We start from the raw sequence: 27,796 nt of genomic DNA, 5'->3' as shown, positions 1-27,796 counted from the left end.
GCCAACTATGACGAGATGCATACCATCTTCTCCTTCGGCCTCGCCATCGGCAAGTACGCCATGGGATCCAGTGAGCCCCTAGGCTCGGATGTAGCTAATTCTGCACCTGAGGATGCTGAAACCCAGGAGTCCGACACGGTCAACCTCGATGGGGCACCTGAGAAGGCTGCCAACGTGCCTGAGAAGGTGAGCGCCGGCAAGAGGAAGAGAGGCGCCTTCGCCGACGATGAGCTGGTGGCCTTCACCAACATGACTGTTGTTGTGAAGGACGTCGCACAGGCCATCAGGGACAACAAGCCCACGGACATGCACCCTGAACTGTACAATGCGGTCATGACATGCTTGGCTTCGCCGAGAATGATCTCATGGCCGCCCTCAGCCACCTCGTCGACCACAGGGCTCAGTGTTCCAGCTTCATCGGCATGATCGAGCCACACCGCGTCCTTTGGCTGAGGAACTACCTTGGCAAGTACCACTCAAAGGTGCAGTGGTGCCTTTGAGGGGGTGGTTCAGGGATGCATGCATGGAGCTGGTGATGATGATGATGATGTAAATTCTGGAAGTAGCTAGGATGAAAAACATTTGATGACCCCCTTTTGTATCTATGATGAGGTGTTATATACTAACCCCTCAGGTAATAGTGAACTTGCAGTGTTAGGATGACACCCACTTTTGTTGTGGTGGTAGGATGACACCATGGTAGTGTAGGATGAACCTGTGATCCACTTTTGGAATGATCATGAATGCCCCTGTTAGTTTATCATTTGCTGTCAACTTGTTCTATTGCTCTTTTCTGTGCTTCATGATTGTGATCGATAACTTCTTCTTATGCCATGCTAGTGGTATGTGGTGTTCCGCGAACGGGTTCGATGAATCTACAGCTCATGGAGAGTCTGTCAAGATCAGGTCAATGGCTACTCTAACAACAGCTACCGAGGGTATGGAACATTGGAGGAGGCACACCAAAAGTACCTCACCTTCCTGAAAGAGGAGTTCCTGGAAGATCAGGCCATCGATGAGGCAGTGCCATTAGCACAGCTGCCGCCAGAGAAAGATCATGCTCTACAAGGAGCACCGCCGGAGGTACATCCCATCCGGGTCAAAGATTACATCATCGCCTTCCTTATCGTGAGGATCTTATTCTTCTGAGTGATCTCTGATCGTATGTAAGATGCTATGACATGGTAATCTCACCCTATTTGAATTATGGTAAGGATATATAACTGTGATTTGAGCAATCAAAGAGCAGATTCCTATTTTCCTGCGTGCAAGTTGGGCTGGAAACGTGCAACCAAACAATGGGGCTTGGATTTCTTCTCCGACGCGCAAAAGGCCGCACAGGCTACCAGACGACCCGGCTTTCATGGCTCATGGTCCGTTCGCGACGCGCAGGTATACCTATCTCGCTGGCACAGTGACCCACCATTTCGGTGCAGGCAACCAAACGCGCCCTAAAATCTATACCTAATAATAAAGGAGCTAAGGTTTCTGCCAAATTTTTCGTCCAACTTTTTTAGGACGGTTTTGCCCTCCCACCAAATCACTTAATACTGCACCGTGCCATGGTACAGGTTTGATATTTTTTTCGTCTAATCGAACCAGGACTCGCCTCATGGCTTCCTCCTTCGTCCCGCAGTCGTCGAACCAGGACGCCTGATCCCAGTTAATTTCGGTTTAATTTCTTGCCTCCTCTCCACGAAGATCCCCCCATATATAGCCTCTCTACTCTGCCGTGAATCCAACAGAAACCCTAGAAAAAATCCGATTGATTCGCTTGGATGAATCCGCCGCGGAAGGCTGGAGGCTGCGCCGAGGTGCTCGATGCGGCGATCTAGAGAGCACGAGAGACATCGGGGAGTGGGGAAAAAGAACTAGCGTCTCACGAGGATGAATATGGCAAGTTCGGTTGACCGGAGGAGCCGCGTGGGCGAAGCCATGGTCAACGGCGGCATGGCCAAAGCACACAGACGGGGGGAGGAAACTCGGGTGTGCGCGCAGGTGCTCTGTGAGAACTTCTCAAGTTTCGGGAGTACCGGTTCGCTTCTTCCTTCTCTTCCCACCCGACCGAACTTCTCCCGGACGTGAAATTCGAATCGTTCTTCCCCCAACCGGCTGCCAGCCCTCGATCTCCGGCGAGCGGCGCAACCGGCCTCCTCCTGCGGAAGGAATGGAACAACCCATCTCCGATCTACCTTCTCCAAGTGGTGGTCGAGAGCCTTGTCTCCTCGTGTCTCTCAATTTGGTCGCCGCCTCCCGTGGATTTGCCGCCGTCGTCGGCTCGTCACCGCGTCGAGCTGCTCTACTCCATGGGGAGGCGGGCGGCGGGCGGGAGGCCATGGCGGCACAGCGCGAAGCTCGGCCGTCGCAGCGGCCCGAGTTCCCGGCTAGCGCAGCCGATGGGATGCGAAAGTAGGGGAATCGGAAGAGCTTGCCTTCGGACTCAATCGCGGAATCGAATAAGTCGATGGCACCGGAGAGGAACTTGTGGCTCGGCGGTGGGCGGTGACGACTGAAAGTACTGGCGTTGGTTGGTTCCCTCGTTTTGTTGTTGCTGGTTTAGATCACGGGGCTTACTGAGTCAATTCCATAAAAGAAACCGTTTGTTTGTGCAGCTGCCCATGGAGCTTCGCCAGCTTCATGAGAAGCACTCGCGAGCCCGCTGGTGCTAGGCTTCTATTCTCGCCGAGGTTGATGGATCTACATGCGTAAGCATTCAAAGAAACAGAGAACCGACAGATAAGAATAGCACTAAAGAATGATGGGTTCGTATTTTCCAGGCCCGGGCGGTCGTGATCCCCTGGTACGTGATCAAGCAATTCCCCATTTCCTTGCCTGCTAGCTAGCACCGCTGGGAGTAGATGCTCTCTGAACTCTAGATTGCATTCACATTGTTTGTGTTCTAGAATCATCTTGGTTTCCCTATTCCTAGCAATTACACTGAAATTTTGATACTAATTCAGGTACAGTGAGAAGAACTGCTGGTTTGATGAAGTTAAACTCAACTACAAATCATCTATATTGTGGTAGAATTCAGATGACGAGTTTCATCGGTTATGCCATTTAATTTTTAGATTGTGAGCATTAGTTTCTTCTCAAGAAATATTCGTTGTGAGTAGTTTCAGAGTAGCTGATGCATTTGAGCTATTTTAGATGACCACACTTATTTGGTGCACAAGAGTAAAATGTTGTAATTTGTTTTTTCATGTTTATGACAACATTGATTTAAAGAACATGCAGATCGGTCGGGCTGGAATAGGGCTAAGGAGTTCATCCACATGTTTTATTCGGCGACAATGGCAATAGAGTCCCGGGCAAGATATGATTTTCACCATTACTCGTTTAAAATTCATTTTATGTGATTTTCACTATTGCGATGTACAAAAAGACATGTCGATCAAGAAATATGCATTCGATTGACGTAAGGATTTGAAAATACTGAAATGTTAGTTCATTTAATTTTGGGTTGCGCCGTAGCAACGCACGGGTTTTTTGCTAGTATATATACAAAGAGAGAAAGGAGTGGGTTTTGCCGCTTCGGTTTTAGCTAGCGGAAAAAATTCTATCGCGTGCGTCTGCGTTCCGTACTCCGTAGTCGGTTCTACACGCACTTCAGACTTTACGTCTCCACCCTCCAAACGAATTCAAATCCCAGACACGAACCCCTCCAAAGTCTATAGGAAAAAAGAGACATTCCAAAACCGGGCAGCCCATCCACCTCGCCTGAGCAGTACGCCGGCGAGCGAGAGGTTCCCAGCTCGGCCCCTTCCCGCGACGACCCGAGGGGAGGCGCCGGGCGAGTAGGGGAAAGAGAGGGCATGGAGTTCACGGAGGCGTACAAGCAGACGGGCCCGTGCTGCTTCTCCCCCGACGCCCGCTTCCTCGCCGTCGCCGTCGACTACCGCCTCGTGGTCCGCGACGTCGTCTCCCTCAAGGTATAAACACCTCCATTTCCCCCACATGTTTTTTTCCCCATAGATTTGGAGGCTTTAGGGCTCATGCTTTTGAGTAGTTCCTGGCGAATCTGGGATTTGGGTTGGTGCGATCTGGCCCGCTTCAGATTTGAGCGCCCTGACGCGTGGAATGCTCGTAATTTTGACTGAACTTAGCTTCCGAGATATCTATCCTTACTTATTTTGCTCAATTTTGGTGTATGTTGGTTTAGCATTTCGAATCTATTGGAGTAACCAAGGCCATTTGCTTCATCCCAAAAATCAAAATCAAGGCCATTGCTTGTGTTCACTCTGGACATACCGTGAGTTTATAACCTTGTAAAAATACTTGACGATGTTCAATTATTAGCTTGTCATAAACAGCAACATCATCACTAATACGGCCGCAATCAGGCCAGGCCTCCCCTAAATATCAGACCAACCTGCCATAGCATATGAATCGAACATAAAATTTGCGCTCGTGTCTAAACCTTTGCTTTAACAATCAATTATGGAAGCCATGTTGTCCCAACAAACAGTTTTGTCTGTGCTCACTATAATCAAGCAATGTGATTCTACCTTATTGCTGCTAAGTAGCTACTTGTCTTGCTTGTGATGGCGGATGATTCAACATTGACTTGTCCTACAACATGTGTAAGTACGATACTTCACATTATTTAAGGGCCATTTCAAGTTGTGCTTAGAGCCGTTCATGGTACTGGTTGGATCTGAGAATCATGGACCAAGTGATGTGGGAGTGGATAGTACACGGTTTTGTTTTTCATGTGGAGGTTTAGATGGGTGGATCTGGTTTGCACATATGAAATCTAGCTTCTGTATTAGCTTAGCTTTTTTTATTTTTTTTATTTCTGTTGTTATTGCTATTGGTCTAATGAACTGTGTAGCCTCTGGACTACTTTTGGCTATCTCTTGGTTTCATGGAATTTCCGTGAGGAACTTCATGTTTGATAACTGTTTATGCTAATGCAGTATCTTGCATAATTGTGTCATCTTTTCAACTTTGAAAAATCGATAGTAATGCGCATGTTGCATTCATTGCCCAAGAAAAAGTATAGTTCCTTGCAATGTTCATAAGAGACTAAGATTGCATTCCCTAAAAAGAGACTAACAGTTACATGAATTCAAAATTTTACATGATCCCTTGCCATTGTAAAAATATTAGTCACATCTAGACACTAAAATTTTGAAACATATGCTTTAATTAACTTGTTTATGCAGGTGGTACAGTTGTTTTCATGTGTGGACAAGATAAACTTTCTGGAGTGGGCACCCGATTCAGAATACATTCTATGTGGACTTTACAAGCGGCCAATGGTACAGGCTTGGTCACTGAGCCAGCCTGACTGGACTTGCAAGATTGATGAAGGGTCTGCTGGGATTGCTTATGCTCGTTGGAGCCCTGACAGTCGTCATATACTCACTACGTCAGAGTTCCAACTTCGTTTGACTGTGTGGTCTCTTGTAAATACCGCCTGTGTTCATGTGCAGTGGCCAAAGCATGCAGCCAGAGGAGTTTCTTTTACTAAGGATGGGAAGTTTGCTGCGATCTGCACCAGGCGGGATTGCAAAGATTACATCAATTTGCTCTCATGTCATTCCTGGGAGATAATGGGTGTATTTGCTGTTGACACGCTAGACTTAGCAGGTGTGGAGTGGTCGCCGGATGACAGTGCTATTGTGGCCTGGGATTCACTTCTTGAATACAAGGTGCATGTGCTATCTCTGCAGAAATTTCTCGGTAGCTCTTGTATGTTCTGGCTTGTGACTGTACTAGTCAATTCTTATGCATATCTCAATGCAGCAGCTTTTTTGTTAGCCCCTTGATATATGCTGATGTTGTTAATCATCTTCACTCATGCCATGTTCTCATATCAGAACTTTCTAGCTTGCTATTATTCTTTCTGCCTAGGTCTCTTGGCAACTTCAAATTGAGATGATGTTGCTGCTGAGTTGCTTGACATGCATATCTGTAACTCCATACAGCAAGTTTTAGTTAGTATTTTTGATATATGCTACTCTTTCATACTTATCTTTATTTAAAGTATCTCATGATCTCAGATTCTTAGGTCATACATTTTGTAAGGTAGATTATTTTTTGAAACTGAGATGGTGCTGCTCGAGTTACCCTGTTTGCTGTATGGTTGACATGCCACACCTTGCTACTTTTTCTGAAAGGCAGCACATCTTGTACCTTCATTTTAGTTACTCTTGTGCCTACTATGGTAATTGATGACACCACTGCATTTGGTACATGTCATGTACCAATATGTTTAATTTTGATTTTGATGATTGATATATTGGAACATTGGATTATGTTTTTTACCGGACCATTGGATTATGGCTTAGAAAAGTTTCTTGCTCAAGTCTTTGAAAAGCTCACCCTCCGTCTTTTGTGGTTAACCAATCTCTAATTCAACTCTTAAAGATATTTTTTTTTCTTTCCTAGGCGAAAATGAGATGAGATGGTTCATTGTGGAGGTACCAGTTTTGAGATAGTTAAATGCCAATTGATCATTCAAAGAATGTCTTGTGCAGGTTCTAATATATTCACCGGATGGGAGATGCCTGTTCAAGTACTCAGCATATGAAAGTGGGCTAGGTGTCAAATCTGTTGGTTGGTCACCATGTGGACAGTTTTTAGCAGTGGGAAGCTATGATCAAGCAGTGCGAACATTGAACCATTTGACATGGAGAACTTTTGCTGAGTTCACTCATGCAGCCTCGATTCGAAGTCCCTGTAATGCTGCTATATTTAAGGTAAATCTGTCTATTTCTATAATTAATCGCCATTCTAGCAGATTTACTGTTGTTTTTGGCTGTTGTACTTGGCATATCTACACTCTTACTGTCCATGCCATTTGATGATAACAACAACACATGCCACAGGAAGTGGACGCCCCATGGGAGCTCGATATGTCAGAGTTATGTCTAAGTGAAGGCTTCTCTCGTAACATGCGAGACAATGGCACTGGTAAGATTTTGAGCGATAGCTTTATACTGCTTCTTGCTCATTTTCCTATGTTACAGTTCCACCCACCACCCATTCACCACTAGACCTTTTTCTTAACATTTCTTGCTAGTTGCTTGGCAGCTCCCTCGTCATTGAATAGTCTGTGCACGGTAGAAAATTGTCAAGATGTTATCATATATCTAACAAAATTAAATAACAGTACGTCCTAGAATATTCAGAGTGTTTTTCCATTTAGATGTCTTATCAGGCGTGTAAGCTTAACATTTTCTGATTTTTGCAATGTGATTCTTCTGAATAGATAAGTACGTTACCTTAGGTATGTCTTGACATTGGTACCACGTGGGATTACCACTGGTATGTTTCTTTGCATTGTTATAGCATCAAAGTAAGTGTGCAATTCTATTTATATTGACTTGATATAGAGAATACATTTCTTTTGCAGTACCACACATAAGCAGAAATCATTGCTTCCTTGTAGCTTAAGGCCATCTTGGTGTTAATATCCGCCATCTCTTCCAGTATTTACTTTATGACATGTGATGCATGATTTGTACAGATGACGCACACAGTAGCTCAAGAAAATACATAACCAAATTGACATGTTATATGCTGCCTCTTGTGCACTTCCATCAATTATCTCCTTGTATTATTTAATCCTGTAATGACATTTTTTTTGTTCTGTTATCAGAAAATGGCACAGAAGGAGGTTCTAGAGTAAAATACGCCGTGATGGATGTTCCAATCACCTTACCATCACAGAAACCAACTAGTGACAAGCCCAACCCCAAACAAGGGATCGGTTAGTCCCTTTTACTTGTCTTTTCCTACCCCAGTTCATGCTCCTTGCAAGGTCAGTTTAAGTAATATCGCACATATACCAATAACCCCGTTCGCCCTTGGGTGATTTGTCTGCCAGATTCTCAAATTTGTTAGCAGAAAATTGTCAAAGAATCAGTGTGTTGTTACGTAGAAACCCATGTTGCTACGATTGTGATTTTATTTGGAGTTTTCTTTCGATGCAGAAATCTGGAAACACCTCTCACCTTACAGCATGTGCAGGTATGCTCTCCTGGAGCAGCGACAGCCACTATTTCTTCACTCGGAATGACAACATGCCGACTGCTCTTTGGATATGGGACATCTGTCGCCTCGAGCTTGCAGCTGTTCTTGTGCAGAAAGATCCGATCCGTGCTGCTGCCTGGGACCCTACATGTCCACGCCTCGTCTTGTGCACGGAGAGCTCACACCTGTACATGTGGACGCCGTCCGGTGCTTGCTGTGTCAACATCCCCTTGCCGAATTTCCGGATAGTCGACTTGAAATGGAACTCAGCTGGAAGCTGCCTTCTCCTGAAGGACCGCGATTCTTTCTGCTGTGCTGCAATTGTATCTTCTCTGCCAGAGGGAGAACCTGATGATCAATCCGACGATACTTCTGAAGACGAATGATCTTGCTTGCCATTGGTGAAACGACGTTGTAAAATAGCATTAGATCAATTTGAGGGCAGCAATTGTTCTTATCTGGTAGTAGGAGGGAAATGGATGAGAATCTTTTGTTGTATTACCATTCTAGGCTCTGTATCAAACAATTGCTATTAGATACGTCGAAAATGGCAAGGTACTGTAGAAAGCACAAACCAAATGGAGAATTCTGATGTGTGTGTGTGTGTGTCCATATGCAATTCCTTTTCTTCTTGTGCTGAAATGGCAAGTAGTTTGTGCACGGGATCAGCTGTATCCTGCAAGTAAACAGCAAAAAATCCAGTTGTTTTCAAGCTGGCTTGCTCTCATCGCCGTGGCAACTGATCTAGCAGGTACCTAATTTCGTCCAGCTGTAACAAAAATGACAAAATCATCTGCCTCATGTAATCTAGCGGTGTGACGTGCACTCTTGCAGACCAGGAGCGTGTGTCAGATCCCGGGAGGATTCTGGACGAGAACTACTCCCTAGATTGGAGACCCTCGCTATGAACAGGGGATTTGCTAGCTAAGATACATCTAAGACAAGTAAATAGAGACAGGAAAACTAGGGTTTAGTTCAGATATATTTTGATAGCCCTGTCTTTCCCCAGCTGGGAGGCTATAAAGCCAGTCACGAGTTATTACAGACGAGGTGCAATGTCAGATGATAAACTGGACAAGGTAATGTTGTCTTCATCTCGGCTGTACCCTTCTCCGTTTCGATCTGGACCGTTGAATCAACATAACCAGCGAAACAGTAACTCGTTCTTCAGATGGAACCCATCACCAGGTGGTGTATCTGACAGCGTGCCAATGCGTTGCTGCTAAGTACAAAAAATGACGTGTAGAAGCATCTACTTAAGGGTTCTTCCATGCGGTGAATATGGATGCCAAACTGTGTGCAGTCCTATGTGGAAGCGGCGTTACTATTTGGCGGCTATCCACACGCTAACTCTTGCACCCCCACTTTCAAGCCGTCAAATTAGAGACGATGCGAAACCCTAACCCCTTCTTTCATGCCTCTGACCACACTCCTCTGCTCCGCCTCCACCGCCATTGCTGACTGAACCTCGCTCCCGCACCTCTTTTGCCCTCCTCAAATCACCTCTTCCGCTAGTCCACCGCCATCTAGCCTCCCTCTAAGTCCACCCATATCTAGGATCTTCTCCAGCGCTACCGATCCCCCTACACCCCTAAATTCATTTCTCGACACCGGCCCCACTCTAGGCTCACTGTTGCCTTCTTCGAGCTCGACTCCCTCGTGCTCGTCGCACAACATTGTTGGCTAAGGCGAGCGATGTGGTGGGGTGCGATGGAGAGATGGGGGGAGGGAGGGAGAGTAGAAGGGAGGCACATTGGGGAGAAATGAGTGAAGGGGAGAAGGTGGTTAGGTAGGGCCTGCCCGCCGATCAAGCGCTTGCACGTCGCACGTGTTGCGGGTGGACCTTCTATCTATGTCATAAATACGGACCCCGACCGTTACATGTTAAAGATAACTTATTTGAGAAATGTGCTCGCGCCAAAATACTTTATAAGCTTGCGGTGTTTTTTCTTAGTGAATATGCAGCGTTCCCGCCGGTATTTTCTCCGAAAAATAAGTATAATCAGTAGTTTTGAAATAAAATAAAATCTTGTTCTATGATTATATAATACTCCTAACTATATTATTTCTTGCATAGTAGGTGACTAGGTGCGTGGTTCTATCGCCGTGCCGTTGCTTTCTACTCCAACACGGCATGGCGCGGCCGTCCCTCGTCTTGTGCGACTGCGAGGTGGTGCGTGTCCGGAGCTCAAGAATACGCCTACGCAGCTACGCTTGCGCGTATCTTTTTTTTTGCCCGGCATACGCTATATATATATATATACCCCGGCATCCTCCTCCACTCCGCTTTTTTTTTTCTTCCTTCTCCCCGTCACCGCAACGAAGGAGACAGACATAGGCGGGGGAAGGAGGAAAGGGGAGGGAAGAAGCACTCGGAGCCGACTCGGATCCACCCACCTCCGGCGACGATCCGGTCGCGATTCCGAGCCGCCGCCAGCTCCACCCCGCGCCCCACTCGCCGGACGGACCTCTTACTCCCTGCCAGATCCTCCAGCTGGCCCGATTGGGCTTGGTACGCGCGCGGGAGCTCGATCTCGCGGCGGCAGGTTGAACAATTGCTGATTCGGGGCCCGGATTTAGTGCTGCACGTGTTTGTTGTGTGGTGTGGCGTGTGGTGGGTGGGTGGTAGCTAGGGTTCCGGCGCGCGGGCCGGTCGGCGGCGAGATGACGACACGGCGGGTGAGGCGCCGCACGTGCAGGGAGAAGGGGAAGGGGAAGGAGGTCGTGGAGGAGGGGCGGTTGGCGGAGGCGAGCTCATCGCCGCCGCTGGGCTGGGTGGCGGCGGAGGAGGATGGGGATGGCGATGCGGGCCGGGCGGCGGTGTGCGGCGAGGACGTGGACTGGACGCTGCTCCCGGACGACACGGTGCTGCAGCTGTTCGGGCGGCTCAGCTACCGCGACCGCGGGAGCCTGGGGTCCACGTGCCGGACGTGGAGGGCGCTCGGGTCGTCGCCGTGCCTGTGGAGCGCGCTCGACCTCCGGGCGCACCGCTGCGACACCGAGGTCGCGGCCTCGCTCGCCTCGCGCTGCGCGGGGCTGCGGCGGCTGCGGCTCCGGGGCCACGAGGCCGCCATGGCGGTGGCCTCCAGCCTCCGCGCCAGCGGCCTCCGGGAGGTGGTCGCCGACGGCTGCCGCGGGCTCACGGACGCCACGCTCGCCGTCCTCGCCGCGCGGCACGAGGCACTGGAGAGTCTCCAGATCGGGCCGGAGCCGCTGGAACGTGTCTCCAGCGACGCCCTCCGCCACGTCGCGCTCTGCTGCTCGAGCCTCCGCCGCCTCCGCCTCTCGGGTCTCCGTGAAGCTGACGCCGACGCCATTGGGGCCCTGGCGCGCTACTGCCCCCTCCTTGAGGACGTTGCCTTCCTTGACTGCGGCACCGTGGACGAGGCCGCCATCGGCGACATCCGCTCCCTCCGGTTCCTCTCTGTAGCCGGATGCTACAACCTGAAATGGGCGACCGCGTCCGCCTCATGGGAGCAGCTTCCCTCGCTAGTCGCCGTTGACGTCTCACGCACTGATATCTCTCCGAGCGCCGTGTCTCGCCTAATCTCCCACTCCAAAACCCTCGAGCTTATATGCGCGCTGAACTGCAAATTCGTCGAAGAGGAACAAGCACACAGTCCCACCACATTTAGCAACTCCAAGGGCAAGCTTGTGCTCACCATTACGAGCGACATTTTCGAATCGGTCGCCGAGCTGTTTCCTGGCAAGGTTGTGAAGGAGCAAGGGGTGTTCAATGAGTGCAATTGGAGGGGCAAAAGCAAGGTACTTGGCGAAATGATGATCTGGCTTGAGTGGATCCTGTCGCAGTCGCTTCTGCGGATTGCGGAGTCCAACCCATATGGTATGGATGATTTCTGGCTGCAGCAGGGCACATCAATGCTGCTGAGCCTGGTGAAGAGCTCGCAGGAGGATGTGCAGGAGCGTGCAGCTACCACGCTTGCTACGTTTGTGGTTATTGATGATGAAACTGCGAATGTGGATGCTGCAAGGTCGGAGGCCGTGATGAGGGATGGGGGCATCCCGCTGCTGCTGGACCTTGCAAGGTCCTCAAGGGTAAGCGCACAGTCTGAAGCAGCAAAGGTAATGCATTCTTTGGCTGGACTCCTGGGTTCTTAGGAGTATTTGTTTTCTACTATTCTGGTATGTCATTAGCTCACATTAATTATGTCCATGTGCAGGCTATTGCAAACTTATCGGTGAATGCCAAGGTGGCAAAGGTGGTTGCAGATGAGGGAGGTATCACCATATTCACCAATTTGGCTAAGTCGATGAATCGTTCTGTTGCTGAAGAAGCTGCTGGCGGCCTTTGGAATCTCTCTGTCGGAGAGGAACACAAGGTTGTTATTGTTTGAATGCCGATTCTTATTTCGTCCTTTGATGTCTCCAGTGTGCCACTGTGCTGTACTAATGAATGATTGATTTTTTACTCTTCAGACGGCTATTGCGGGAGCTGGTGGTATAAAGGCTTTGGTTGATCTTATATTTCGTTGGCCTGCTGGGACTGATGGAGTTCTTGTATGGAACTTTCAAACTTCACATTTTCAACAATTCCCACCACCTTTACTTGCTGATTTCTGGCAAACAATCTCTTGTGACTTTTGCTCTCTCCCTTTTTTTTCATTAGGAACGTGCTGCTGGTGCACTTGCAAACCTAGCTGCTGATGACAAGTGCAGCTTGGAAGTTGCAAAGGCTGGTGGTGTCCATGCTTTGGTTACACTTGCTCGGTCATGTAAACTCGAGGGCGTCCTAGAACAGGTAAGCAGCATAATGCTTGTCCAATTTTGTTTTATATAAACTAGTAGAATTTTATGCTAGCTCACAAGTCGTTAGCCAGTAAGTACTACACATTCCGCAAAAACCAGACACATCACTATGAACGCAAAATACATGTAAAGAAACTTGCAACTTTTATCTTTAATACTCCATAGTCCTACAGATGGATATGTGCCGTCTGCAGCTTATTTCTTGCCTATTAAACTTCTGCCCTACCATATATGAATTATTTCGATCATTCATACTGCATTTTCCAGGTATCGTATGCAACATTTCTCATGGATAGCTGTGAACTTATCTTGCTTGTCCAAGAGCACTCTTATCACTATGTAAATTTTACAACCTGTGGTACTGAAACAATGTCTGACATGCTGACTGGATTCATATCATTTAGGTGTAAGTTGAAAACAGTCCAATTGAAGTATTGAACATTTAAATCTTTTATACTTGCTTGAAAGTTGAAGCCATTTAAATTTGCTGAAGAGGCGCACAAAATATCTATTTATGAAACAGTAGCAGTTCTCTGCTTCATCTTAAGCGCTAAAAATAAACATTTTATATACAGTAGTGGCCTAGTTCTTTGTCTTCCTTATGTTCACCATCTTTATATTTCTGATGTGTTGTTATTTGCTAATGCTGTTGTTGTTATACATAGGCGGCAAGAGCTCTAGCTAACTTAGCTGCACATGGAGATAACAACACCAATAATGCCGCTGTAGGTCAGGAAGCAGGGGCTCTTGAGGCACTAGTGCAATTAACGTGTTCTCAAAATGAGGGTGTAAGGTATAGTTCTAGTTGACATGCTTTCACCTATGTGGCTTTGAATTCGTCATATTGGCTTCCCTCAACATATATCAGATTGACCTGAGATCATACTGCACATATTTTAATTCAGACAAGAGGTTGCTGGTGCTTTGTGGAACCTATCGTTCGATGATAAAAACCGTGAAGCTATTGCTGCCGCGGGTGGCGTTGAAGCATTGGTAATATCTTTTATCTGTTCTCCGAAACTGCTATTTAACTAGCAACCTATCAAGCTTGTACCTTTCCGAGAAATCATTTACGATGCTGCTAGCTAGGACACCAATTTTTTTGTTTGGGAATCACTGTGCCATCATTCTTTCTTAAGTGTAATCAAATAGAAGTTCTCTTTCTCATGTATATGACATCTGTATTTTAGGTTTCACTTGCACAACAATGTCTGAATGCTTCAGACGGTCTTCAGGAGAGAGCTGCTGGTGCATTGTGGGGATTATCTGTTTCAGAGGCTAACAGGTAACATACTAATACTTATCCAGTTGATACAATACTCTTTCTGGTGAGCTGTGTAAGTTGCCCCGATCGTGCTAGGTTATCCACCTTTGTGCTAATTTTTTTCAATATGTTCAGCAACTTTTAGAAGTTAACTAAAGGTCTAGTTAATTACCATCAGTTATACCCTAGTGACCTAGTCTCTGCTATGCAAGACATAATGAATCTTGCAGATATCTTATTTAATATCTAGGAGTCTGGCTAGCTGATTCACTAAACTTGCACCACATGAATGTGATATGTGCTCATGAGGTGGACATTACAACAGCAACAACAACAACAAAGCCTTTATTCCCAAACAAGTTGGGGTAGGCTAGAGGTGAAACCCATAAGATCTCGTAACCAACTCATGGTTCTGGCACATGGATAGGAAGCTTCCACGCGGCTCTTTCCATAGCTAGTTCTTTGGTGATACTCCAGATCTCTCTTTACGGACTCCTCCCATGTCAAGTGTGGTCTACCCCGTCCTCTCTTGACATTATCAGCACGCTTTAGCCGTCCACTATGCAGTGGAGCTTCTCTGCAATCGGTGCTACCCCAACTCTATCTCGTAAATCATCATTCCGGACTCGGTCCTTCCTCGAGTGGCCACACATCCATCTCAACATGCGCATCTCCGCCACACCTAACTGTTGAACATGCCGCCTTTTAGTCGGCCAGCACTCAGCGCCATACAACATTGCGGGTCGAACCGCCGTCCTATAGAACTTGCCTTTTAGCTTTTGTGGCACTCTCTTATCACAAAGAATGCCAGAAGCTTGGTGCCACTTCATCCATCCGGCTTTGATCTGGTGGTTCACATCTTCATCAATATCCATGAGGTGGACATTATTGGAGATAAATATTCATGTAAATTCTAAGTTTTGTGCTGATAGAAGTGGTAAAAGGTTGCATAGTGTCAATTAAGAAAAGGAAATTTAGTCCGAACTTCAAAGAATACTAGAGAAATGTTAATTGTCGAAAGGTTAATTATGGTCTGCCATCTTCCTCTTCCTGTATGTTTCCGTCCCTATGGCGGCGATCCTTCCTGTACCTATGGCGGACATCTTCCCCTCTTACCTCCATGGCTTGGTCTGCTCCTGAGCTTTAAGCCTTTAATCACCCAGGCTGCCTGCAACCTTGCCAGCGTCCTCCATGGCTGCCATATAATCCAGCAGCAAGCTTCATTTCGATGGCTGCCTCGACCTCCTGTGCCGAATTCAAAGGAGATGGGGGCCATGGCTCTCTAGAATCCAGCAGCAGGTTCCATCTTGTGAGCCGCCTCAACCTCCTGCTGCGGGATTTGAAGGAGATGATAGTCATGATGGAGAGAGATGGAGCTGCTGGTTCTGAAGGAGATTGGGCCTGGGGAGGAACCGTATGAGGAGCCCATGCTTGTCTGGCATGGAGCTCAAATCCGTGGGGTCCTCGACAGGACGGTAGCAAAGAGAGGCAGGGAAATAGAGTTGGGAGGATTGCCCCATGGTTGAGGAAATAGGAGTTCATTGGAAGGGGGAAGGAGAAGGGCAAAGAAGAAGTTAGGTATTTTGGTCTTGGCATATGGATGAGTATTGCAGAGTTTCAGTGGCATTTTTCTTAAGAGAAAAGAATGGGCCAATCTCATATCCAATCAACAAAGAATTGCCCCAAATCAACAAAGTCGCAGTGCTATCCAATTAACCAAAATAAATGTCCAGAGCTGGTATGTTTTAGATTAGGCCTGAAGTTTCCATGCCCCCTAACATTTGTGTAGATGGTGAGCTACATGAAATCTGTATCCTTACCAAACTAGGGGCCAATCTTACTTTTAGCAAGTGCAGAGTAGCTGGTTGCACTTGAACATGTCAATCCCATCCTCCTTTAGAAGCTCTTGATGCAGATAGTTCATAGGTTTGTCTGATGGCTTGTACTGCACACCTTTTACTGAATTGTTTCATCTTAGGCTCTTGGAAATTACCTTACCACTCACGTTATTAGACTGTTTCCTCTTTCCAGAGGAACTTAACCAATCCAACAAGAATACCCTCTGGCTTACCTTATTTGAGTAGCAAGGTGGTTGTCTTTCTTGTGTTCAGATTACTGGATATGAGAGTTGCAGTGGCAACTTACTGCTATTGAATTTCAGACGTGCACAAGTGTTTTGGAAGAAACTTTATCAGTAGTTATTATGTGACGACGTGGAGGTGTATTACAGTAAATGGGGTTTTGTGCAGCCTTTTTAAGAGGTTGTATCTTGTAATGACTGTCTTGTTTCTTCGTATTTGCTCCAATTTTACAGCCTTATTGCAGTAAGAAGAAAAATAAAGAAGTATTTTATAGAATTTGCATAAGTAAAACAAAAATGTTGTATTCAGGAATCTTTCTCTCGCGTTTCTGTCAATTTTGATATTTGTGTGCCATAACGTAGTGTTTTGACTGCTTAACTTTCTAAAACTTTTTGCCCCATCACTCTGCTAGTCACTTGTTCATGATTCAGCATAGTTGGTGATAACTTTACATTACTATTGTCAGCATCGCAATTGGACAGGAGGGTGGTGTTACACCATTGCTCACAATGGCATGCTCAGAGGTTGAAGTAAGTTCCCTTACACTTAAGATACCCATTATATTTGACTTGTCATGTTCATGTTTGGATATGTATTGTTACTAAAGAACTTCACATTTTTTTCATCATCAAGGTCCTTCTGTTCGGCACTAGGCAACGCATGCTAACTTATTTGTTCATTAACTCTTTGGTCTCAAGTATTGGATGTTTTATTTTGTTAGGGCATTTTATTTCCTGTTAAATTTTGTCCCTGCTCTGTTGTTCCAAGTGATGTCATGGTTCATATGATCCTATGTATAGTTGCTACATTGTTATTTACTCCGAATCACTGTTTCTGCAGGATGTTCATGAGACAGCTGCAGGGGCATTGTGGAATCTTGCTTTTTATTCCAGCAATGCTCTCCGTATAGTTGAAGAAGGTGGGGTGCCTATCCTTGTGCACCTTTGCTCATCATCGGGGTCAAAAATGGCTCGGTTCATGTCTGCTCTAGCCCTTGCTTATATGTTTGATGGAAGGTACACCTTTTATGAAACTTACCATGCTTGTTTGCTTTTCAATATTAACATCTAGCTTATGAAACAAATACTACTAGCCGGTTATCAGTATGCAAATCATTCTATAGTGTTAGTTTTATCCTGTAGTGTTAGCTTGAAAATGCAAGCCATCTAGTTGATGCATAATGTACTTCTGCTGGTAGAGTGAACTCAAGACTAGGCTTCTAGGTTTTGATGAAAATCAGTTATTCTGAGAACTTTGATAGCACCTTTCTGGGAGTTCCTTATGTATTATGGTTAGCATGAGTATCGGTTAGTTTCCAGGGCCACACTACCTACATAGGCTTACTACATTGTTTGTTGTCAAGGTAGTCTTATGTGCATCCTTATTTGACAGTGCAAGTGACATAAAAGCTGTATCTTCATATTCCATGATGTGTAGAAGGAAGTTCTGAGAAATTAAATACAATTGCTGCTCTGTTTTATCAGTTTACTGTAGATCAGCCTATTGTTGGCATAAAGCATTGTTGCCTTGATCTGTACAAGCTAAATATTCTTTTGGCCCGTAAGAATTTGTGCAACAGTATTTATATACGGGTCTGAAGATATTTCATATTTACTTGAAGGTCAGCTAGCTCTATAGATGCTAATACACTGTTTGGCATGGTTTGCTACTTAACCCTGTTCCAAATTAATTTAAGTTCTAGGTTTGTCCTAAGTCAAACTATTTTTAAGTTAGACTATGTTTGTAGAAAAATATATCAACATCTACAGCACCAATTTAAGTTCACTAGATTCATCTAATATATATGTTTGTACCATACAGATTTGACACTGTAGATATAAGCAGATTTTTCTATGAACTGGGTCAAATTTAGAGAAGTTTGACTTGGTAGTTGGTACAAACTTAGAGCTTCAATTAATTTGAAACGGAGGGAGTTCTTTAGGATGGGCAATAGAGTGCGGGTATACCCTAGGGCATCTCCAGCGGCGCGGCGCATTTTATTGTCCGCATTTTATTGTCCGCGCGCGTCCGTTTACGTCGCGCCGTGGACGCTAAAATGACCGTTTTTGTCCGTGCGTCCGTTTGCGTCTGGGGGTGGCTCCAGCGGGGCGACGCATTTTTTTTACTTGTTTTTTTTTTCCTCTTCTCCATTTAAACATAGTTCCAAATATTACATATTGGAACATTATTTTACACAAACTAATACATAGTTTGGAACATGGTTTACACAAACTACTACCTCCGTTTCAAGAAATAAGGCGCACGCGCATCCCAAGACGAACTTTGACCATAAAAATTGAGCAACAAAATCTTGATTATAATATATGTAATTAGTATCGTTGGATTCGTATTGAAAAGCACTTTTTAATGATATTAATTTCATACAAACAATCTTTATCTAATTGAAGTAATTCTTGGTCAAACAAAAAGCTCGTAAAACGAGGGCGCCTTATTCCTTGAAACGGAGGTAGTAATACATAGTTTGAACCATGGTTGACACAAATAAAAACATTTTAAAAAAAGAAACCAGTTGTGTTGATTTCCTGCCAAGAAAGAACATTCGAGGGCACACCCAGTCACCCAAGCTGGAAAATCCAGCTGGTGACGAAACCTTCACTACTAGCTTCAACTGGCCCATAGCCATATTCGTTGCAAAGAAATAACACTCTAAGTTCTAACTATCGGTGTCCGAGCCGGATTCGCCGGTGTGGTAGTGCCTGCGGCAGACTGTGTCGTCGAACACCTTGACGATCATCTCGCCGTCACCCTCGTAGAGGAAGGTGAGCTAGCAACCGGGCTTGAGCGCGAGGTCACGGGCGAACTTGTCCCACCCCGTGTTCAGGTACATCTTGCCCTGCCCGTCGAACAAGACCTCAACAATCCACCGACAGAAGTTGCAGCTGGCCTCCTGTAGCTGCAAGTGCGCCAGCTCGACGCCATCGACGAACTCGGCGAACTTGTTTGGGAGCCGCTTGATGCCGAGTGGGTCGTTGTCGATGCGGAGGAGGAACTCGAAGCAGCGGTCGTCCTGCGAAGACGAGGAGGGCGCAGGCGACGACGAGCGTGGAGCCGTAGCTGCTCCACCACGGTGGCCCCTGCCTCGGCCCACGGCCTCGACCGCCTCGCCGGCCACAAGGACCCGCCATGGACTTCCTCGCGGGCCTGGCTGCGTCGTAGGAAGAGCTAGGCGGCGCTACGGTGGAGCTTGTGGCGGCTAGGGTTTGTCTGGAGGAGTGGATGAGGAAGAAGAACACGCGCCCTCTTTATATAGGCCGGAGGCAGGAGATGGCCGCGGGACGCGTGGCATCACCATTAACGTGTTGGCGGAGGTAGGCGGCGGCCGCTCGGCAGCCGAGGCATCGCCATTAACGTGGCGCAGGCTGCCGAAGCGATGCAGCGGCGCTAGTTGAGAAGACGCATCAATGCAGGGTCACTACCAGGCGGGCCCGACGAAACGCCCGCCAGACGCGAGCGGACACTTTGCGCGTCCGTGCAGCGTCCGCAGAGACGCATCCGAGACGCATATTTGGGCCAGGTTTGCGTCGCCGTGGACGGCCCGGTCACTTTGCGTCGCCCCGCTGGAGGTGGTACCAAGAAGCATTTTTCGGCCCGGCGGATGCAAATGGTCGCTCAGCGTCCGTTTGCGTCACGCCGCTGGAGATGCCCTTATGTACTTGTATTGTAAGACGGCTGATAGAAATTGGGTACTTATTTGCTGATGCGCAATATTATATTTTAACAAGGAAATTTCAGGCCTAAATCTGAAATTTGTGATCTGACAGAATGAATGAGGCCGCCATTCTTGGGACATCGTCAGAGGGCAGTTTCAAGGGTGTTAATGTCGAGGGAGCTAGAAGAATGGCTTTGAAGCATATAGAGATCTTTGTGTTGACGTTTTCAGATCCGCAGGTGTTCTCAATGGCTGCAGCTTCCTCAGCACCAGCAGCACTATCTCAGGTTGCTGAAGCAGTGTTTATACAAGAAGCTGGACACCTGAGATGCAGGTTTGGCTTTACATTTCATGAGGCTTAACTATTCTGTATACAGTTCAGGAAACAAATTTAAAGACGGTTCATGTTTATTTCATGCATCTTATTTGAATATTTTGTCATTATATTATTGTATTTAGAGAACATGGTTCTAATACATTCATTTACTTCCTCCAGTGGTGCTGAGGTTGGTAGATTTATTGCCATGCTTCGGAACCCTACGCCAGTTCTTCGTGCTTGTGCTGCATTTGCCCTTCTCCAGGTTTGTTTTTCTAACGCTATTTGTCTCGGCTTATTTATTTTACTGGAGTTACCATTTTTGTTTACCTTTGGACATCATGGAGCTACATGATCGTGATTCCTGTAAAGATAGAAAAACCTTGTTCTTTTCGACACCTTTAACAGTTTCTACATCCAACCTTCTAAATATGTAATTACAAGAATTAGCTTTCATTTTGGTCATGCTTTAAATCGGTTGCCTTGTCTATATTCTTGACCAATTGCTTCTCTCCTATATTATTAAATTGTTAATTTGAACTTGAATTCCTTCATAGCATAGGTCTGATCTGTACAAATCAATATCTCTATTTTTTTAGCTGAACAAAAGATATCTGCAATTATCTCAGACTGCCTTTTTGTTTTGTCGGATGCAAAACAGTTTCAACGTCTGGTAACACTGTTTCTATTAAGATCTGATGGGCAATGTTTTTCGAATGTGTAGTTTACAATCCCAGGAGGTCGACATGCGGTCCACCATGCGGGCCTTCTGCAGAAAGCAGGGGCAGCTCGGGTCTTGCGTGCAGCGGCGGCAGCGACATCAGCTTCGATTGAAGCCAAAGTGTTCGCCAGAATTGTCCTTAGGAATCTGGAACACAATCAAGCAGGGACATCAACCTGAAAGCACAATGGTGAGCAGTGTAAGTGCGGCTAATCCTCCAACAAGGTATCGCTTCTAACGCCATGCCCTGGCCTCAGAGAATGGATGGAAACTGACAGATCTGGTATCGCGGTGGTTTGAAGTTGCAGTGCAATCGATGACCTTGGAACTCCATCCAAGGAGAACCGTGAGAGACATGAATGAACCCTCAGGCAGTGGCTGGCAGTTTTTGAGTGTGCATTGAGTGTGCAATTTTTCTGTAGTTTATCATGTGTGTTGTGTGTAAAAGAAATTTTAAAACTCTAGCATCGATAGGGCTTGCAACTTTTATGGTATATACAAAGTTATGAGTATTTATTATGTGTTGATTTAATTTAGGGAGGTGCGTGGCAGCGTGGGACGGATTGTTCGGTTGCTCCACCTGTTGCATACATGTAAACTTTGTAGACTTACTGAATTGGTATATGAATAATCCCCATTGGCATGTGCTCTTGTATTTTGTACAAATTACGCGTTTTACATCTCTGGAAAAATTCTTCACATACAGACTGATCTTAGTTATTTTTGGGGGACTCGTTTCTCTTAAAGGAATAAAAGTTTTCATTTTTATTCTTGTAAAGAAGGAGCATCCCGCATGGATTTATCATTTGTCCGTGCAGAAAAATATTGTTACAATAGTGCAATCTTCGGTTTCCACGGTAGTACGACCCCACTAGGGTCTAGGATCAGACTAACGATAACAACATTTGCACAATCCACGAATGAGCGGAAGGTGAGTTTTCAGTGTCTTGTTTTCCCCTTATTTTCTCTGATTCCAATTCTTTCAGCCTTTTCCACCAATATATATTATAAGGCAATGCAGGGAGACGTGGCAGGGCATACAAACACTCAGAACTAGTTCGATTATAACTGCATGCGTGGTTTTTGTGTCCTCAATTTCATAAGATCCGACAATCACCTGAGGTTTTTGGATCCTTAAATTGACAAGATCCGGCGAACACTCTGTTTGGATGATCCACACGATGTCAAGTATGGTACTATGTACTTCTTCATGTCGCTCCTGGAGATGCGTAGGTGACCTCCTGGCACTGAAACAAACTTAACACGCCCAGCCTCATCCAAAGTCTTCAAGCCGATCCAGTCCTCGGTATATAGCTTCGTCTGCAGCACAAGGCTTAGCAATCAGACAGAAATGACAATAACCATATGGGATTGCCAGAAACGTCTTATGGTGCTTATGCACTACAAGTCTGATGTTGCTTTTCAAAGAGTTGATGTGTGCGAATGAACGGATTCATCAGGAGAAAACAGGTCTTGGCACATCACTATCTCTTTTATTGGACAGAACCATGCAATTCAGAAGATTTACATTACCTCTTGAGGAGGCAGCACTGGACTGAAGGCGCCATCAGGATAATAACCAAACCATGCTGTTTCCCGAGGTATTAAGACTGCATCATCCTCAAACTGTATAGCAGTTTACAAAGGCAGCATGTTAACTTCTCAGCAGAGTATCTCACACTGTGGAATACAGAACACTAAGGCCTTGTTCGGTTAATCCACTTCTCAAGTAGACTGGAGTGGGTTAGAGGGGATTTTGACTTAGATGGGATTCAATTCCCCTCAATCCACGTCCATCCTGGTCAATCCATAGGAAACCGAACAAGGCCTAAGAGTATAAAGGATTTATCCACTGCAATTTTGTTATATCATGTACCATGCTGATTGTTGAGTATGATTCTATGTTTACTCTAACCCTTGTTTTGCAACTTCAAATCACTAAGAGCAGTTTTTTACTGATTATGCAAACTGTAAAATTAGCTATAGACTTCAAAGAGTGGGGTAAACACATCAAATAACAAAATGTAAGATGACTTAGAAGAGATCCCTACCGTGTACCTTGAGTGTAAGTGCGTAAAACAAGAACAGTATGTGTGCTCAACATACCATGATTAATACCAAGTTCTCCAAGCTGCTAAATCTTTCTTTATATGTAGTATTTCTTTCACTTGGTATCTCGTTATTAAGCTTTGGAAGAAATTTGCAGCCCTCCAAATAATCTGCCATATCCTGTAAAAGAAAGGGAGACTGGTTCAACTAATTATACTCCCTCCTCGCCATAATATAATGCGCATTGGTTTCTATTAAAGTCAAACTTAACTTTGACTAAATTTATTGAGAAAATTATCTATATCTACTCCCTCCGATAGGTTTTAGTCGACGCGGATATGCAAAGATTGCGACACATATCCGCGTCGATACGGATCAAAGGTAGTACAATACCTAATGTATACCATATTAAAAATATACTTTATGATGAATTTGATGGTATTTATTTGGAATTCTACATGTTGCTATTTTTTGGTATAAACTTGGTCAAAGTTTACACGGTTTGACTTTGAAAAATTCTTATAGGCACTATATTTTGGCATAGAGGGAGTAGTTAATCATACATGTAAACCAGACTAGCTCCAGTTTCACTTTAGCGGATCACAGATGTATTCATGGAAGGTTTCATTTTGGATCACAGAGCACAACCGTAAAAGTAAATAGGTATAATTCAACCGTTAGCACATTGCAACCTTATAGACCTGCAACAGCTACGAGCTACAATACAAAGACTAAAAGATGGTCGACTGAAAGAATAGAACCTCCATAGCACATTCCGGCCTTATAGACCAGCAAGAGTTATGATCTACAAGACTACAATACTATAAGACAAAACTAGAAGATGATTGACTGAGAAAATAATAGATAAACAGAAGTGGAAAAGGAAGAACAGGTATCATGGTTGCCAGGATATGCAAGCGGCAATATAACATAAAGAACTTACGGTGGGAATCTTTAGGTAACCACTAGGGGCAAGGTGTGCCTGCAATTTCACCAATTTTGAGTTATTTGTGTACAAACATTTACGGCACATGTAATAACGATAACTGTGACCAAATAACATACAACATATACAAACCTGCACAAAGTTTGAATATATCTCCAACTGAATCAGAGCATCAACTAGAATGCAAAAAATACCAGACTGCAAAGAGAAAACATTTAGAAGCACAGTAACAATAGGTAGACAGTGTAAATCAATGACTAGCCTGAGTATTGAAGTCCCTGTACAACTACATATAATACAAAAGATGAGTTTACCAGAAACTACTCCCTCTGTCCATGAAAGGATGTCTGAGATTTGTCTAAATTTAGATGTATCTGGGTAATGTGCTTTCATTAATGTACTCCCTCCGTCCATAAAAGGATGTCTGAGATTTGTCTAAATTAATTTGGATGTATCTAGACACTAAATATCTAGACACTATGTGTATAGATACATGAATACATCCAAATTCATATGCACTCATAAAAAAAGGAGACACTGTGAAAGCAATCAAAGACATTATTTTCTCCATTGCCAACCTGGTCACCTATACCACCAATTAACTGTAGGACGATATGCAGTGCTGTTTGCTCTAGTGACTCATGCAAAACTAGTTTAACCTATGATGGTTCGCTTGCTTCTACAACATTGAAATATTTTGTTTTTGCTGCAGGTCAACACTGCCTCAAGCGGACCAATAGGACAGACAATACTAAACATCTAGTGTAGATAGTCATGCATTACATATCATTTATTGCACCGAAAGAGGAAGTGTTTGCATGTAATAACCTACATAAAGTAGCTGCATTGAGATCTATATTAACGGATTGACAATGTAGACAACAGTAGTGAAATGTTAAGACTTGATAGTCATGGAGAAGGTAAACAAAATCATAAAGTCTTAATGCGCACGTGATTAAGAAAAGAATTGGTAAGTAGCCCACAAAACTTCATATTATATGACAGAGTTGCTCCACAAAATTTCATGTTATATGACATACTTTCTTCAGTCAAATTTCATGCCATTCTAACAACATGGTTTTGGTCTGCAAATACTTCCCAGTCTGTTTTTTTGAAACAACTTCTCCCATGAATACACTTACTAAATGGAGATTTCTTCCATGTTCTATGTGGAGCATCAGGGGGTAACTATGCGAAGAACTTGGCATTAAGGTTCATCGTATTATATGTACATGGAGCTAAAGATGAGAGAGAATAATGGCTCTTAAAAGTAGTGAGATAGTGAGGTGTCTACCAGTAGCTATCTAGAAAGTCGTCTGTGCCTGCTTATTATTGGTCTTAATCCCTAAGTTAATATACTAAAGACATTGTATCATCACATTGTACACGTAAAGAAACCTAGCATATTTATATCCGATGATATTGCAACATGTAGCCTACTTTTGAAATATGAATGATAAAAAACCACTAGGAAAGGACAGAGTGAGCTTACACCACAAAGTGGCACTGAAGCAGTTCCAGCGTGAGGACCCCCAATTGAGATGAAATTCTTTACCTGTTGCAATCACCAAAACTATTTAGTTCCCTCAGAAGAAGGGAAGACAACATAATATCTAAATACACATGAAGTGAAGGACCTTGTCATAACATTCATCATCATTGTTTGCTATACATTAGGTATAGTTATTATAGTGTTACAATTTTTTGTTGATTCCTATCACCGTGATCTTCTATGCCCATCATAGCATTTGTGGGTATGGGCTAAAATGTTAGTCGCTTATCTAGCGTCAAAACTGTCAGAGCCTTGCAGATGATATTCTGCTTGAGGCTGAAAGGTGGAAATTGGCTGGCCATAAGGCTTTAAGGAAACTTCCTCAGCACACCAGACCCTCCTGACAGTGCACCTTAGTTCCTTAGCTTAGGGCCTCATTCTTTGTTTTGCTTGGTTTTGTAGGTTGGTTCGGTTTGCTTTCTTTGCTAGGCTAGTTTTGCAGTTTTGTTTTGTTCGCTTTCCTTTTGTATGTTTTCTTAGTGCCCTGTTAGTGATTTTCTTGTAATATAAATGGCATGCATTTTGATGCATGTTCAAAGAAAAAAACCAGACCAAACTAGGCCGTTCATTATTGCATAAAAGCAATCACATAATTCACTCACCGGTGGTCCGCCATCGCAATACTCAATTACTGCCCGTCCAATTACGTTCCCCTGAAAGGTAAGAGATGGTTTAGTACAGGAGGGTAACAGACTCTGCAGTTATACTAAGTGATCTTGTGAAAAAGCAAGTAGTCACCATAGGTAAAAAATCCCCTTAAATCAACAACCAGTAAGAGTTTATCACAGCACAATCCAAATTTATGCACTTAATTAGCAGTAATTCACGGACAAATCAGACTTCAGAATATTATTTCTCGCCATGAACACCATCAATAGAATATGATGAACACACCTGAGAAAGGCCAACTATGCTGTAACCTTCACGGAGTTCTGTCATTTCCTTTACCTGGAAAACCAATTCCAGCAATGATACAGTACCATGACAGCTCGGCATACTATTCAGAAAAGCAGTACCGAAGATTCTGCATCACCTTCTTGCAAACTACATCTGCCTGCAGAGGAGTGTGTGATCTTAGAAAATTCTGCAAGGAACAGTTTATTCAGTTAAAGAACATTAAGAGTAAGAAACAAACCTGGTCCTGAAGTGGCATTAACCAAGAGTCCCGTGCTCCTCTCCCAATTTCCCTGTAGATGAAGGACATGTTTGAATGCCATTAATAAACTCGAGAATAGCTGCTCCATGAGCTAAATTCTTTGTATCCAAACAAGAGGAGCCTATCTAATTCTACCAGGATGTGCAGTACTTGTACTGAAAGCTAGGAGCAATATCTCGTGCCCAAAACTGGATATATAGATAGCTCAAGCTCTTAATTTAGCTAAAACTGTACTCAGACTGTCAGACATTTAAACAAGAGGAACCTAATTAATTTTCCATCACTCATTTGGGATCCAATATTTATTGGAATTCACATCAAATAGAAACCAAATCCTATGTTTTATATACTACTTAATATCAAATCAGAGCATCAAACTCGTGCCAATTTTACAGCAAGTATTATCAGGGGGAAAGAGGGACATAAAACAGTCCTAATTCGTTGCTTAACAAGCAAGCAACATACCAATTACCAACCAAAACAAGTTCTCAAAGAACAAAGAACAAAACCCAAGTCAAAGGTTCTTACACATACCGATATTGCTTAACTCTAATTAGTACAAGCACACAAACGCCAGGCAAATCAACAACCCCCCCCCCCCCCCACATACTTCTCCGCGATGTAATTAACATAACTGCATAAGCATACGAACAACATAAACACATGCGAGAAAGGCGAGGCGGCCATTACATGCAGTAGCCCTGGGACCCCGACCACTCCCCAAGCTCATCGGTGAAGGAGGCGATCCCGTCGTTCCCGCACTGGTCCCCGATCCCTGCGCCACCGAGAACAGCCAACCCAGCAAAAAAAAAAACATCAACACGAAATCCTATCGCCAAACCGAACCCGAATCGATACGAGGAGAAACCCTAACCGTGCAGGACGATGAAGGGCACCGCGGAGACCACCGGCGCGAGCGCCGAGGCGGCGGCGAGGGCGAGGAGGACGAGGACGGAGGCGGCAGGGGGCAGCGCGGCCATCGGCCCGGATCGACGGCTAGGTCTCCGCGTCCCTGGCTCTCCGCTCTCGCCGTCGGCCTCGCGGCTCCTCTTCGCGCAGCGGCGCAGAAATGGTGAACTGGGCGGAGGAAGAAGGGGGGGAAGGAGAGGCAGTTGGTCGCGTGGGTCCCACCTGTCAGAGGCGGCCGGGTGGGACCGTTGAGGGCTCGTGACAGAGCAGACAGGTGGGCCCATAATTAATGAACGAGCCGGCATTCTTTTTTTTTTTTGCGAAGGGTTCGCTGGTTGGTGTGCTCGACTGCTCGTCGCACCGACGCTAACATACCGGGCCC

At 45.0% G+C, this 27,796-nt stretch overlaps 3 protein-coding genes and 1 long non-coding RNA gene across 7 annotated transcripts; 2 read left to right on the top strand and 2 right to left on the bottom strand.

The window, feature by feature from the left end:
- The first annotated feature begins 3,706 nt into the window (after window positions 1-3,706).
- LOC124706271 (WD repeat-containing protein WRAP73) lies at window positions 3,707-8,615 on the top strand. Its single transcript, XM_047237925.1, has 6 exons — window positions 3,707-3,932; window positions 5,169-5,657; window positions 6,486-6,707; window positions 6,837-6,921; window positions 7,610-7,720; window positions 7,981-8,615. Exons 1-6 carry the CDS (start codon window positions 3,816-3,818, stop codon window positions 8,367-8,369), a joined length of 1,413 nt encoding a protein of 470 aa, XP_047093881.1. The 5' UTR covers window positions 3,707-3,815; the 3' UTR covers window positions 8,370-8,615.
- LOC124706272 lies at window positions 6,873-8,508 on the bottom strand. Its single transcript, XR_007004372.1, has 2 exons — window positions 7,965-8,508; window positions 6,873-7,061 (listed from the first exon to the last, which is right to left on the bottom strand). It is a non-coding gene; the product is annotated as an uncharacterized LOC124706272 (long non-coding RNA).
- A 2,017-nt stretch (window positions 8,616-10,632) lies between the features above and the next one.
- Window positions 10,633-21,445, top strand: LOC124706270 (protein ARABIDILLO 1-like). Of its 2 annotated transcripts, XM_047237924.1 has the most exons (13): window positions 10,633-12,066; window positions 12,165-12,323; window positions 12,421-12,501; window positions 12,611-12,742; window positions 13,416-13,543; window positions 13,656-13,743; window positions 13,941-14,035; window positions 16,562-16,625; window positions 16,936-17,111; window positions 19,878-20,099; window positions 20,262-20,346; window positions 20,806-21,001; window positions 21,105-21,445. In XM_047237924.1, exons 1-12 carry the CDS (start codon window positions 10,648-10,650, stop codon window positions 20,980-20,982), a joined length of 2,826 nt encoding a protein of 941 aa, XP_047093880.1. In that variant the 5' UTR covers window positions 10,633-10,647; the 3' UTR covers window positions 20,983-21,001; window positions 21,105-21,445. The 2 variants fall into 2 exon arrangements, with proteins under 2 accessions (XP_047093880.1, XP_047093879.1); XM_047237923.1 differs by having other exon boundaries at window positions 20,806-21,445.
- A 289-nt stretch (window positions 21,446-21,734) lies between these two features.
- On the bottom strand, window positions 21,735-27,485 carry LOC124706268 (palmitoyl-protein thioesterase 1-like). Of its 3 annotated transcripts, XM_047237921.1 has the most exons (12): window positions 27,380-27,485; window positions 27,196-27,280; window positions 26,485-26,536; window positions 26,383-26,403; window positions 26,244-26,297; window positions 25,952-26,002; window positions 25,290-25,352; window positions 23,930-23,995; window positions 23,795-23,833; window positions 22,909-23,031; window positions 22,336-22,428; window positions 21,735-22,122 (listed from the first exon to the last, which is right to left on the bottom strand). In XM_047237921.1, the coding sequence occupies exons 1-12, from the start codon at window positions 27,483-27,485 to the stop codon at window positions 21,937-21,939; spliced, it is 939 nt and encodes a 312-aa protein (XP_047093877.1). In that variant the 3' UTR covers window positions 21,735-21,936. The 3 variants fall into 3 exon arrangements, with proteins under 3 accessions (XP_047093877.1, XP_047093876.1, XP_047093878.1); XM_047237920.1 differs by having other exon boundaries at window positions 23,795-23,995; XM_047237922.1 differs by lacking the exons at window positions 27,196-27,280; window positions 27,380-27,485 and having other exon boundaries at window positions 26,485-26,553.
- Window positions 27,486-27,796: the final 311 nt, after the last annotated feature.

The sequence above is a fragment of the Lolium rigidum genome, chromosome 4, assembly GCF_022539505.1.
Source record: "Lolium rigidum isolate FL_2022 chromosome 4, APGP_CSIRO_Lrig_0.1, whole genome shotgun sequence".
In the NCBI taxonomy this organism is placed as follows: domain Eukaryota; kingdom Viridiplantae; phylum Streptophyta; class Magnoliopsida; order Poales; family Poaceae; genus Lolium; species Lolium rigidum.
The sequence above is the reverse complement of the archived record's forward strand: the minus strand, read 5'-3'. Positions and strand labels throughout refer to the sequence as shown.